The sequence below is a fragment of the Medicago sativa genome, chromosome 6 (assembly GCF_051527215.1).
Source record: "Medicago sativa cultivar Bolivia chromosome 6, Bolivia_mono, whole genome shotgun sequence".
Lineage (NCBI taxonomy): Eukaryota > Viridiplantae > Streptophyta > Magnoliopsida > Fabales > Fabaceae > Medicago > Medicago sativa.
The window spans coordinates 33,716,631-33,730,329 of record NC_140754.1 but is presented as its reverse complement, the minus strand read 5'-3'; the positions used below and the strand labels follow the sequence as shown (position 1 = coordinate 33,730,329).

General features: G+C 35.2%; 3 protein-coding genes across 3 annotated transcripts; 1 reads left to right on the top strand and 2 right to left on the bottom strand.

Moving 5' to 3' along the window:
- Nucleotides 1-6,024: 6,024 nt before the first annotated feature.
- Nucleotides 6,025-7,016, bottom strand: LOC146914680 (uncharacterized). Its single transcript, XM_085722282.1, has one exon. The coding sequence runs from the start codon at nucleotides 6,794-6,796 to the stop codon at nucleotides 6,200-6,202; it is 597 nt and encodes a 198-aa protein (XP_085578408.1). The 5' UTR covers nucleotides 6,797-7,016; the 3' UTR covers nucleotides 6,025-6,199.
- Nucleotides 7,017-8,102: 1,086 nt separating this feature from the next.
- On the top strand, nucleotides 8,103-8,800 carry LOC146914679 (uncharacterized). The gene is made up of 2 exons (XM_085721115.1): nucleotides 8,103-8,292; nucleotides 8,325-8,800. Exons 1-2 carry the CDS (start codon nucleotides 8,103-8,105, stop codon nucleotides 8,798-8,800), a joined length of 666 nt encoding a protein of 221 aa, XP_085577241.1.
- Nucleotides 8,801-12,519: 3,719 nt separating this feature from the next.
- On the bottom strand, nucleotides 12,520-13,483 carry LOC146914678 (uncharacterized). The gene is made up of 2 exons (XM_085721114.1): nucleotides 12,888-13,483; nucleotides 12,520-12,529 (listed from the first exon to the last, which is right to left on the bottom strand). The coding sequence occupies exons 1-2, from the start codon at nucleotides 13,424-13,426 to the stop codon at nucleotides 12,520-12,522; spliced, it is 549 nt and encodes a 182-aa protein (XP_085577240.1). The 5' UTR covers nucleotides 13,427-13,483.
- Between the last annotated feature and the right edge of the window lie 216 nt (nucleotides 13,484-13,699).

Sequence of the window (13,699 nt, the reverse complement as noted above, 5' to 3'; positions counted from 1 at the left end):
ATAACACATACGTGCCATCAAATCTTGGTTCTAGTGAGTTTAGCCCACTCTATGCGAGTCGTAACAGACTGGTACCTACAAAATTTCATTTGAATTTCAAAAATGTCAACTTCAATCACCCATAAACATATATCTTTCTAAACTCATGTAAACTTTATGATTCAACATCCTAACTAGCCTTAGCAAGTCAATCAAGAAAAACATAGGTTCGAGGGGTACTCATAACTCCAGAAAATCCAAAAACCTTGTGATTCCATATATCTCTTCATCACTTTAACTTCTTCCCCTACGATTAGCTTACCTCATTACGTTGTCGCTCAACACAACTTCCCGAACACTAGAACCTTGTCCACTCTGAACATACAAGTCCTTAGCGTCAATCACATAACGCTATTCCTGAGAGCCTACTGATTCTGTCAACCTACGTCGACTTCTCTCTATCTTGTAGCCTTGCACTTACGTTCCAAAATACAATCCCTTTCTATACGATAAACCCGTTCCAACAACGACTCTTACCGAAGCTTCAGGTCATACTTAGATATTTCCAAATTCTTCACTTACGGTTATACGAAATATCATTAACAATCTACCCCACGTTGTCGAAGCATTCTTCTTAACATTGCTTTACATTCCCGGAGGATTCACACTTCTCAGTACATCTTCATCTCATACTTCGTTCCTCCTGGGTCCTGTTCAGCTCCCAGGCATCCGTTCTAATCGTCGTATGTTAAATTGAGTTGATCAGGCTCAACTAACAACAACAACTAGAACATATACCTAGAACCCAATGGCCCCACTACCTTAGTTGTAACTTAATGACCCAAGGCACGATCTGAATCGACCTGCTCTGATACCAAATGTAACGCCCACACTAAACGTATGTAGAAAGTTTAGCATGTGCGTTAAGTACAGTACTGGATACATTAAAAATTTACAACAATAAAAACTTTGAATGAATATATTATACAACCAAATGTGTTCGTACAACAATAATACAACTCATCTTTTCTAAAATATAGTAAATGCGTCCTTGCATATCCATATCATCCTGCAGCGGGTACGAACGAGCACTTGCTGAAACATCCATTCGGCTACTAGCTTGCTACACCATCCTGATAGCTGAAACAAATAAGGATTGGGATGAGACATAATGTCTCAGTGAGTTCCACCTAATCTTAGGCTATAGGTAACCTCAGGGGAAACATACGGTCACCACGTGTCTACAATACAACCTGCCGGTTGATTATACGTGTGTGGGGACTTGCATACTTAGACGGTCGTGCATACTAGGGCCGTCATAAGAATCTTCTTACCTTGTTATGGGCTTCACTTCGTAAACGTGTCATGGCGGTCAAGGGGACTCTAAAACCGCATTGCCAAGAATACGCTCTATGTATCGAGGCCTAAGCATAACATAATCATGACACGATTCTAAACTGGACGATTAGGGGAAAACTAAGATCGTCATCGGCATAACTTTCTCTATTTGCCCTATGCATACTTACGTTGTGTCTAACAACATACCTTATCTTGCTATCATACTAGTTCTTGACGATCTACGCCAAGGCGCTACTAATTCTTGACGATCTACGTCAAGGCTCTATGACATAACATAAACATGTCTAATAATTATGCATAGTCAAATTCATTAGGTTAGCGTTTAATAAACAAATAATATCTGACTTCATTTTACCCCGGGCGGAGTAAACCCGAACGCAATCCCAATCTAACCGATGGAAACCTATCTAAGGTATAACCAACGGCACTCCCTCAGTGGCGTGCGGGTTCCTCACAAGGGACACGACACCTACATCATTATTAAAGTCTTGGTCTATACATGCGTATTAATTCTATCTCTTTTACCTCGGATCCTTAAACGATCCCACTAGAGGTAAACTTTATGCTTGGTTAACTTTCTATGTGAATAGATATCTAATCGACTCACGTCTAGTCATGCTTGCATGACGGTTCTAGTTCCTATGCGAAGAGAATACTCTATATCACTTTGCATCTTATCAAGAATATTATTCATGTCTAGCATTCTATTTCTTACATATTATTCTAGTTCTTGACAAGCTATGTTAAGGCTCTACTTTAATCCCTTTCTCAGTTCATTTCTACCCGAGTATTCGGCTAAAACTCTCTATGCCATTCTTGCCATACTTGTTAAGATTACCATGATTTTCATTTCAAGAATCATTTGATGTTATGTGCATTGCTTAGATGTTGTTTTGGGGTTATAAAGTTGTAAAATGATGAAAGAAAGGCTTCGGAATGCACCACCGGCCCTAAAATGGGCCAACAGGCCCTTTGAAAAAGGTGGAAAGTCAGAGACTTTCGCTATTAGCGAATTTCGTCTGGGGAAGTTCTGGAAATTTCACTAATAGCGAAATTTGAGCTAATAGCGACTTTCTTCTGGATAATTTCGCTGATAGCGAAATTATTTCGCTAATAGCGAGTTTCTTCGGGTCTGTGGTGCAGATTTTGCAATTTTGACCCAAAGCTCATCAAATTCGATCCTGCAATGCACCATAATTATCCAGCAACTTATAGAGACATTAATAAACATATTTCATGGCAATCTAAAACATAAGGGGCATTAGGGTTCTAAACCCTCCATAACTTAAATTCATAAGTTCTAACATAAATTAACACAACCCAAGGGTGGGAAACTATCTATAGAACTCACCTTAACATGTTTCTTGAAATTCTTCAAGCATCAAGCTCAAACCCTAGCTTCCATCTCATCCTTGATCCTTATCTCTCCAACCAATCCATGCTTTAATCCTTTCCTTCATGTGTTTCTTGCTTGCTAAGCCACCAAAACCATGCTTGATCATATTAGAAGGAAGTTTGGAAGATTATGGTAGAGAGAGAGAGGCGTGGCTAGAGAGAAGGAGGAGAGAATTCTTTCCCTCAAAACCTAGAGAGAGAAAGAGAAGTGGAAATGAATAATTTTGACCCCAAAAACACTTATATACTCCCTTGCGCGAACGTACGAGATTGCCCTTCATTTTAAACGCGTTTATCCAACACTGATACTTAACTCATACATGACTTATGCCATTAATAAACATTTCCAGCATACATACTTTCCATAACATTAATCCTCTGGTACGATCGTCTGGTAATATTCCGATTCTGACAAGCGCGATATTACAGTGAACATATTCTAATGCCTACAAAATCAACACTTTATTAAAAACAAAATCGGTGATAAAAATGTTTCATTTCATTAATTTCTTCCTTAAAGAAAAAATGTTTCATTTCTTTGTTAAAAAAAGTTGGAACTTAAAAAAAAAACTGAACCAGATAATAGCAAGCATCGATTCCAGGAAGGAATCAACCGGTGCATGAACCAGAAAACATATTGATTCCGTGATGAAATCAACCGGAACCATTTGCATGCGTTTCCAAAAAATCAATCGGAACGCTTCGCTTCGAATGCGATTTTCAGGAATCAATGATTCAAAGAAAGATTTTAATCAACCCAGAACATGATTCGTGAATCCAAAACAACCATATGGCAAAACAATTCCGGTAACCCAAGAACCCTTTCTGTTGCAAGAGTTATGTCGGTAAAATAAAAATTAAATAGAAGGGTTAATGTTTCTGTTCTACTGAGAACGTTTCCTAGGAAAGTGGGGTGAACAAGTATGAACGCTTTCCAGATAGAGTGGGGGTGAAAGAGTGAGAGTTTTATTTTACATGAAGGGTAAATTTGGTAGTTTATGTCAAATGTTGGGGTCAAGGTATAAATGTAGGGGTGTGAGGTATAACTCCCCATCTGGTTGTGCACTTTAGCTTATGTGGCACTAAGTCATGATTTTTTGATTATTTGACATGCTTAGTGGAGATTATTAATTCTTTTAGGTTTATTTTAATTCCGCTTGACTTTTTCATTATTAAATGAATTAAAAAAATTATAGAAAATAACTTAAAAAATTATGCGAAAATAAAAACAAAACAAAACTTTTTCATTTTCGCTTTTTTCTCCTTCATCTTTCTCACCAAACATCGTCATCAATAAACACAAACTCAAAAAAAAAAAAAAAATTAGTTTCATCTTCCTCTCCTTCATCTTTCTTTAGACATTCATGACTTCATCATCTGATTCTGCAAACCTAGAAAAATCAAAACAACACAATATCGATCTACCCTCAATTTATACTCAGTCATAAAATAAATTGTTTTTTTAAAACAAAAGGGAGAAAAAGAATAAAAAAACATAAAGAAAATCAAAGCTAAGTATTTTTATTGAATTCAAACCAAGCGACTCTCTATTAGGTCTTAGCAGCAAGGTTGTCAAAATCGGGATTTTGCTTCAGGTCGAAAGAGAAGAGCAAAATAGACAATCGTATCAGAACCAAAATCAAAAGATTTTACACAACTACTTTTGTAGAATAGATATAAGAAATTGTAAAATTGCAATCAAACAATGAGTATGGTATGGTTGGTACTCATAAACTTCTTTGATTCCCAATTTCATAGATGAATGGAAAAAATATGTTAATTTTGTAATCATGTGGTAGTTCAAGGTTTAATTACGTGCCACCCGTTTCTGAAGCTGACATCAGAAATACTTGAGAAGAGATAACCCTAAACTCCAAAACTACCTAATTTTGTAGAATCGATTATTAATAGAGTATGCAATTATAGTTTCTCTTCATTTAAAATTGTGATTAGGGCAAGGACTTGAAGATATTGTTACACATTCTCAGTCTTTCAAATGTGAAATTTTTTTTTTCTGCCCCTATCACTAAAAAAAATGATATATCTGCCCCTAGTTGAAAATTATTGCTCTAAATGCCCTTGTTCTTCATTTGAAATGGCGAGCATGACAATTTTTCAACCATCCTCTGCAAGCTTGCAGGCTTTCTCAGACTTTCTCTATACAACTCTGCGTGTTCCTAATTTAAGTTGGCGAGCATGAATTATTTAAGGTTTTTTCTTGTTCTCTCTTTGAAATGGCGAGCATGCATTATTGTTTTTTTTCATATTTTTTCTTGCTAGTAGTTTGAAATGGCGAGCAATTTGGTTAACAAGAAAAAAAACATCTCTAGTTGCCAAAGCAAGAATATCAGCACAAAGAAACTTTGTTTCTGCACTGTGGAACAGCATCTAATGCAGCTTTTGCTTTAATCACTATGTCAAAACCATCACCAGCCAATGACAAATTTTCAGGATGATCCTTTTCAGCTTTGTTATTTCCACTTGATGCAACCAAAACTGAAGCATAACAACCCTATAACAAAATAATGCATGCTCGCCATTTTATATGTGGAGCATGGGAAAAAAAAAAATAAACATGCTCGCCATTTCAAAAAGAGAACAAGAAAAAACCTTAAATAATTCATGCTCGCCAATTTAAATTAGGAACACACAGAGTTGTACAGAGAAAGTCTGAGAAAGCCTGCAAGCTTGCAGAGGATGGTTGAAAAATTGTCATGCTCGCCATTTCAAATGAAGAACAAGGGCATTTAGAGCAATAATTTTCAACTAGGGGCAGATATATCATTTTTTTTGGTGATAGGGGCAGGAAATACAACATACCATAATCACTGTACTTGTATCCTACTACTACTACTTGAAATTACAAAGAAGCATGTTTGACCAATTGACCTAAAGGGTAAGAAAATAATTTATAACAAAAGCACAATTTTAAACAGTTACTCAGTTCATTATTAGAAAAAAAAAACAAAGGATTGTCTTACACTGCTTATGATAGCAATTATGGGCAGTTATGTTTTTATTATGCGTGTGTTTCTGTTTAGAATCAAAGGATTGTGTTTCTGTTTTGCACTTTCACTAAAGCCACCGGTCGTTGACATTCTTCACACAACATGATAAAAACCATTAGACATGTTGTTATTAATATTTCTTGTTGTATCATAAGTATGTAAGTTGCTAAATTTTCTACTTTGGTTGGTTTTCCATCGCCCCAATACTTAAAATTTACAGAACCATATCCTTAGGTTTTAGTTTTCCAAGTCAATGGTATGGTACCATGAAGAAAACCAAGAATGGCGGAATAATTTGTATGTATATCATTGAAACAAATCACACTTATGTATAAATGATTACATAACATAGCAATAACTATTGGGAATAGAACTTAGGTACAAACATAAAGAAATAGGAAATAAACAGGTTTTCAATTCTCGTTCCCTTCATAATCGAAAAAACTAAGCCTAACTCTCTACATCATCAAAGCAGCAGCGAAAACCACGACAGCAGCAGATCCGGCAACTGTAAATCTGTTCAAAGCAGCGGCGGCGTTTGTGGACGTTGATGGTGCTTTAGATGGAGGGGTAGAGATCGACGATGGAGTAATGGCAGGAGCGGCTGCTGGGGAAGCATCATGAGGAGGAGTTGGTGGAGAGTTGATGGCAGACGGTGAAGGAGAAGGACTGCTCTTCACAGGTACGGGAGCAGATGCCGTTGGGTTATCGGAGGGAGCAGTCGCAGGCGATGGTGCTTGAGACGGATGAGTAGAGATCAACGATGGAGTCACAGCAGGAGGAGAAATAGTAGGCGATGGTGCTTGAGATGGAGGGGTAGAGATCGATGATGGAACAACAGCAGGAGCGGCAGCGGGAGAACCAGATGAAGCAATCGGTGAAGGAGAGGGAGCACTATTCACAGGTACCGGAGGAGACGCCACTGGTGAGTTAGCTGACGGAGAAATAGCAGGTGATGGAAAAGGAGAAGACTTGGGGGATGATCTCGCAGCAACAGCGGAACACAGCAACAGTGCAACCAAAAGCATAAACACGGCGATGTGGGAAGAAGCCATAGTAGAAAGATGAAGGAGAATGGGAAAATTAGGGTTAACTATATTAAGTTTTGAAGCAGTGATTTTGTTGTGTTCTGAAGAAAATATTTGGGTTGAAAGGTTATTATTTATAGAAGCTTAAACGCGTCTTCAAATTATTATTGTATTTATTTGATGGAAAATTATTGTGTTATTGGTTTTTTTAGATTTGTTTTGAGAGGATTTATTTTAGATTAATAGATAGAAGCTTTAGTTAGGAAAATATCCCTCTCCCATAACAAACAATAACAAACAATTGTCAATTTTTTTTTTTTGAAGGAAACAATTGCCAATTTATAGTATTTCAATTCTTCAACTGATCTTATCATATAACCACTATTATATGGAACCCAATTTAGTTTTATGGAAATTAAAATTTTCATGTAACAAATAAACAAAAATGTTAGGTTTTCTTCATCTTCTTCTCATCTTTTTCATCTTCATGTCATCTCCATCAACCTTCAACAACAAGAATCCTACAAAAATTATAGAAGAAAATGAAGAAAACCTAACGTTTTTGAATTAAAACCAATGGAAAGGACCAAAATGTGTAACGAAGAGAAGTTAAGGGACCAAAATAAATCAAATTTTATTTAAGGGACCAAAGCGATACTACCTAAATAGTTAAGGGACCAAAAATGCAATTTAGCCATTAATATAAGCTTTACTTAGAAAAATATCTTTCTTTCGTAACAAACAATTGTTAAAGGCTTTTTTCTTCTTCCGTAACAAACAATTGTCAATCTTCTTCTCTAATTATCTTCTTTAATATCTAATTATGAAAGTAAATAACTAGGAAAAACACAATTTTGCCCCTTCTTAATTATTTAACACCTAAACATATTTTAACCCTTTTGTGTCTTTTGTAACAAAAAAAAATAATCATACTTATAAGAGAGAGAAAAAACTGTCAAAAGATTGAGATAATTTTGTAACAAAAAATTCTTTTAATATAGTCGTACCTAAACAAACTAAATTATTTTTAAAAAAAATATTTTATTAAGATAACAAACACAAAATATATTATGATTTTTAAAACTAAAAAAAAAATCTTTAGACAATTGAATCTCAAAATCATTTTAAAATTAATCTATAAGAAAGGGGCCCTATGAGGTGTTTGTTATGGGAGCGGTTATGGTGCTTAAGGAAATTCTTATGCACCGTGTATAAGGAAATTCTTATGCACCGTTCATAAGGAAATTCTTATGCACTGTGCATAAGTCCCAGCACATTAACCATTTTGCAGTGGAAATAGTTTCTGTGAGTTGGACTCCAAAACCATTTTACAATGGAAATGGTTTCTTTGAGTTGTACTCCGAAACCATTAGATGTACTTAATGGTTTCCTTGATCCTAATTCAAACGCCACAAACTCTTTCACTTTCTTCGCTCCCACTGACCCTTCACTCTTCGCTCTCGACATGACGCAAATTGCGTTGTCTTACACCGATACTCTCCGTTATCACATCATCCCTCGCCGTTTGATTTGGCTCCGGTATATCCGATTCGTTCACCAGATCACCGTCATTTCACTCCAAGAAGGATTCCGCATTCGCCGGAAAAGCAAAATCAAACGGTTCTTGATCTGGTTCCAAGATCGGTTTCTTTCAATGTTACAGGGAGGCAAGGCGGCGGATCTAGTCATTCGGTTGAAGCTCCGGTAACACCAACAGCATCGGCACCAACTCAATCGCCAGAAATAGGAAGGATTCACGTTCATTCTCTGGTGAATTTCGGTACCGCTCCTTTTGTTGCACCGATTTTGTCTCCACAAGATTCTGATTCAAGTATATCTTTTCCACCGAAGGGATATTCCGATGCGAAGGCTCCTGCGCCGGCGCCGATGGATCTTGAAGCGGTGGTGCAGAAGAAGAAGAGTAGTAGAGTTTCGTTGATGGAAATGTCGGAGAAATCTGAAGCGTTGGATGGAGTGAGAAAGTGTGAAACTGTAGCCGTTGGATTGAAAGAGAAGATAAGTGAAATCTGATGGTTGTGAAGGAAATGGCTTATGCACCATAACTTTTGCCGTTTGTTATAGCTTAAAAAATATATATTTTAAAGAGCATTGTATCTATTTGTTATAGTTTGTTTTTTTTTTTAGTGGTGTCCGGGGTTCGAACCCCAGACCTTGCATATATTAATTATGAGAAATAAAAAAAAACCTTCAAATAAAAATATATTAAAAGCAGTTTTTCAAAAAATAGATGTTTCAAGAGGGGGAGAAAATAAGTATCAAAATATGAAGGTAATTTTGTAACAAAAAAATATATTTTATATACTTGTATCTAAAGAAATTAAGTTGTTTTTTTTTAAAAGAAGTGATTGTTATTACAATAAGCATACAAAAAATTGATTATGTTTTTTTTTCATAAAATCTTTGGAAAAAAATCTCTAAATTATATTCTCTAATTATGAAAGTTAATAACCAGCAAAAATACAATTTTGCCTCTTCTTAATTATTTGACACCTAAGCATATTTTAACCTTTTTGTAACAGAAAAAAATCATATATTTTTTTGAAGGAAAAAAAAAATTCTTGAGCAAATAATTGTCAGAAGATTGAGATGATTTTATAACAAAAAATTCTTGAGCAAATAGTCACTTTAGTCCCTGACTCTGCACCTCGCTGTCACAATGGCTCTTGACTCAGAATTAAGTACAAAGAAGTCTCTGACTCTGCACTTCCGTTATCACTTTAGTCCCTGACGTTAAATAATTCCGTTAAGTGACGATGTGGCACAAGTTTTACGATGACATGGCATATGACGAGGAAAAGAGACTAAAGTGAAAGTAAAAAATGGTCACTTTGGTCCAAGAAGTAAAATCAATATCCCAAATTGAATATCAAATCCCTAAATCTCAAATCCCTAAGTGGCATTTAATTCTCTCTTTTGTTCAAAATCAATCTTCCATTAAACATCAACTTACTATTAGGTCCATGATTGTGCATACTTACTATCAGTTAGGTCCCTGATAGTAAACATGTACTCTCACTAAGGTCCTTGACAAGTTGTTAATTTGATAGAATGCTACTGACTAACAGCACTAAGACATTAGTGTAAGAAGCGGGAAGAAGACATTAGTGTTAAAAACTTGTAAACTATTATAACACTTGCCAAAATGATTCCATTATTGGATACCAAAATGTTTCCATCACATAACTATCAATGAATAATAAAGTAATTTCTATATTCAGGACGAGTTTGTGTGTGGGTTTGGGATGAGTGCATATATCCATGTTACCCGTCTCGTACCCGTGTTTTAAAATCGAGGAAAATCCAAACTCATACCCAAACTTAGTCAAAGCAGAGAAACTCATCAAATCGAGGTGGGTTTGGATAGGCAACCACGGATACAAGTTTTGCTGTCGTGTCTTAATAAAATGAGTATTAGAGTTAAAAACCATTGCAATCATAATTTGAATTGCTTAATTATATTAGTTGTTAAACTTTAGTTACAAAAACGTTTTATACAAAAAAATTGTATTTATTTCTACTTATATTTTTGCTGTATCATATATGTATTTTTCATGATTATATACATTTCTAAAATATAGAACAGAGAGAAAATAAATGAAGATGCAGCAATATGCAAGAAAATTGGTGAAGAATCAAGGAAAACACAGGAAAAACCACGAAGAAAATTGATGAAGGTTCAAGTAAAAACAATGAAGATTCAAGAAAAATTGATGAAGTATGAAGTTGTAACTAACTTATAATTCTAACATTCTCCATGGAAATGAGAGAGACTCAATGATACCATGTCATGGGAAATAAAAGATAGAAAACAAACTCATTTCTCATACATAAAATCATGATACAAAGGGTACTTACAGTGATATGCATGAGATACACAACACCTAATTACATGCTAATGAAGTGGATTAAGCTAATTTACACTAAGTAGCTTGTAGTGCAAGTAAGCTTGAGGTACAATCTTCTCTTCATGCTCAAATAACCGGTTCAACTTTCTCTTCTGAAGCACAAAGCACAAAGGCTTGAGGAGGCTTGAAATTCGATTCCAGCGACTCTCTATTAGGTCTTAGAGTAATGATAGTACAAATATTCAAAGGAACTGAACTTGTAGCATGACTAGTTTGTGTGTGGGTTCGGGATGAGTGTGTGTATATATATATATATATATATATATATATATATATATATATATATATATATATATATCCATGTTATCCATCTCGTACCTGTGTTTTAAAATCGAGGAAAATCAAAATTCATACCCAAATTTAGTCAAAGCAGAGAAACTCATCAAATCGAGGTGGGATCGGATGGGCAACCACGGATAGGAGTTTTGCTGTGGTGCCTAAATAAAATGAGTATTAGAGTAAAAAACCATTGCATTCATAATTTCAATTGGTTAAATATATTAGTTGTTAAACTTTAGTTACCAAATTTTTTTATACAAAAAGTTGTATTTATTTCCACTTATATTTTTCAGTATCATTTATCTATTTTTCATGATTATATACATTTCTTAAATATAGAACTGAGAGAAAATAAAAGATGCAGGAATGTGAAAGAAAATCGGTGAAGAATCAAGGAAAACACAGGAAAAACCTTGAAGAAAATTGATGAAGGTTCAAGGAAAAACAATGAAGATTCAAGGGAAATTGATGAAGAACGAAGTTGTAACTATCTTCTAACTAACTTTCTCCATGGAAATGAGAGAGAAAACAAACTCATTTCTCATACATAAAATCATGATACAAAGGCTACTTAGAGTGATATGCAAGAGATACATAACACCTAATTACATGCTAATGAAGTGGATTAAGCTAATTAACACTAGGTAGCTTGTAGTGCAAGTAAGCTTTATAAACTAGGATTTATTTGTGTTGCTTGAGGTACAATCTTCTCTTCATGCTCTACTAACCTGTTCAACTTTATATACTAGGATTAAGCTAATGTAGAAGGAACAAAACTGACAGATATGGCAATTTTCTCAATCTAATTTATAAAAGCTTAATTATTCAAGCTTATTCTGTAATTTATACTCACGTTCAATCCGCTTTATAGAGAATGATATTTGAATAATCAAAGTGCAACATATAAATGCCAACTGTAGATTTCCCTAAACCCTAAACTCTTCCAAACAAAATAGTATGAGTATGGTTTCTACTCATTAACTTCTTTGATTCCCAATTTCATATAGATGAATGGAAAAAATCATGTTAAATTTTGTAATCATGTAGTAGTTTAAGGTTTAATTAAGTGCCACCCGTTTCTGAAATACTTTAGAATAGAGATAACCCTAAACTTGTACCAAAAAAAATAGATAACCCTAAACTCCAAAACTACCTAATTTTCTCATTCCTCAAACATCCCATTATCGATTATTAACAGAGTTTGAGTATGCAATTATAGTTTCTCTTCATTTAAAATTCTGATTAGGGGCAAAAGCAAGGACTTGAAGATATTGTTACACATACTACCATAATTATAGTTTCTCTTCATTTAAAATTAAAAATACATATAGTAGTGAAAAATACATTTAAAATCATTCACCTTATATAGTAACAAAACCAAACCATAACACAGATCGTCTAATCCTAAACAAATCAAATGAAGGTTTCGTGGCAATGGTTCAGACTTCAGAGAAACCCAAAATGCAAAAATACTAAATTTCATCACAAAGAAAAGAAACCAAAGAAGCAGGATATTATGAGCCTTTTCTAAACAGCAAGTTTGATCTAGTAGAATCTATAACAAAAGCACAATTTTAATCAGTTATACTTACTCAGTTCATTATAAGAAACAAAACAAAGGATGGTGTTAGACTGCTTATGATAGCGATTATGGGCAGTTATGTTTTTATTATGTGTACTAAAAATAATTCATAATCGAAAAAACATTGATGGAGTTTTTTTTTTTTTTGTTGTTGAAACGATGTCATTGTACAATTCGAAACAATCATCCACAACGCAAATAATAGTATAAAAAATAATTGCAAGCAAATAGCAGAAATAGATTCATGTAAATTCGTGATAGAAAAACATAATAACAAGAGTCAGGAATATGTAAATTCGTGATTAAATACAAGATAAGTAAAAAAAGAAACTCATCGTCTACAACAGCAGCGGCAGATCCGGCAACTGTAAATCTGTTCAAAGCAGCGGCAGCGTTTGTGGACGTTGATGGTGCTTTAGATGGAGGGGTAGAGATCGAAGATGGAGTAATAGCAGGAGCGGCTGCTGGGGAAGAATGAGGAGGAGATGGTGGAGAGTTGATGGCAGACGGTGAAGGAGAAGGACTGCTCTTCACAGGTACGGGAGCAGATGCCATTGGGTTAGCGGAGGGAGAAATCGCAGGCGATGTTGCTTGAGATGGAGTCGCAGCAGGAGGAGAAATCGTAGGCGATGGTGCTTGAGATGGAGGGGTAGAGATCGATGATGGAGCGACAACAGGAGCGGCAGCGGGAGAACCAGATGAAGCAGTCGGTGAAGGAGAAGGAGCACTATTCACAGGTACTGGTGTGTCAGCGGACAGAGAAATAGCAGGTGATGGAAAAGGAGAAGACTTGGGGGATGATCTCGCAACAGCGGAACTCAGTAACAGTGCAACCAAAAACATAAACACAGCGGTGTGGGAAGAAGCCATAATAGAAAGATGAAGGAGAATGGGAAAATTAGGGTTAACTATATAAAGTTTTGAAGCAGTGATATTGTTGTGTTGTGAAGAAAATATTAGGTTTGGAAGGTTATTATTTATAGGGTTAATTATGTTTCTAGTCCCTATAAAATAGCGACCTTGTAAGTTTAGGGTCCGTTTGGTTCGAGAGTTTTGGAGGGGAGGGGAGATGAGCAAATTTTATTGCACTGTCAAAATTATCCTTATATTAATTTAAAATCTCAATATTATCCTTTTAACAAC

Excerpts from the sequence above, each read along its gene's own strand:
- LOC146914680 (XM_085722282.1), bottom strand. The coding sequence starts at position 6,796 with ATGGCTTCTTCCCACATCGCCGTGTTTATGCTTTTGGTTGCACTGTTG.
- LOC146914679 (XM_085721115.1), top strand. The coding sequence starts at position 8,103 with ATGGAAATGGTTTCTTTGAGTTGTACTCCGAAACCATTAGATGTACTT. Across the intron at positions 8,293-8,324 it reads TTATCACATCATCCCTCGCC|CACCAGATCACCGTCATTTC; the intron begins GTTTGATTTGGC and ends ATCCGATTCGTT.
- LOC146914678 (XM_085721114.1), bottom strand. The coding sequence starts at position 13,426 with ATGGCTTCTTCCCACACCGCTGTGTTTATGTTTTTGGTTGCACTGTTA.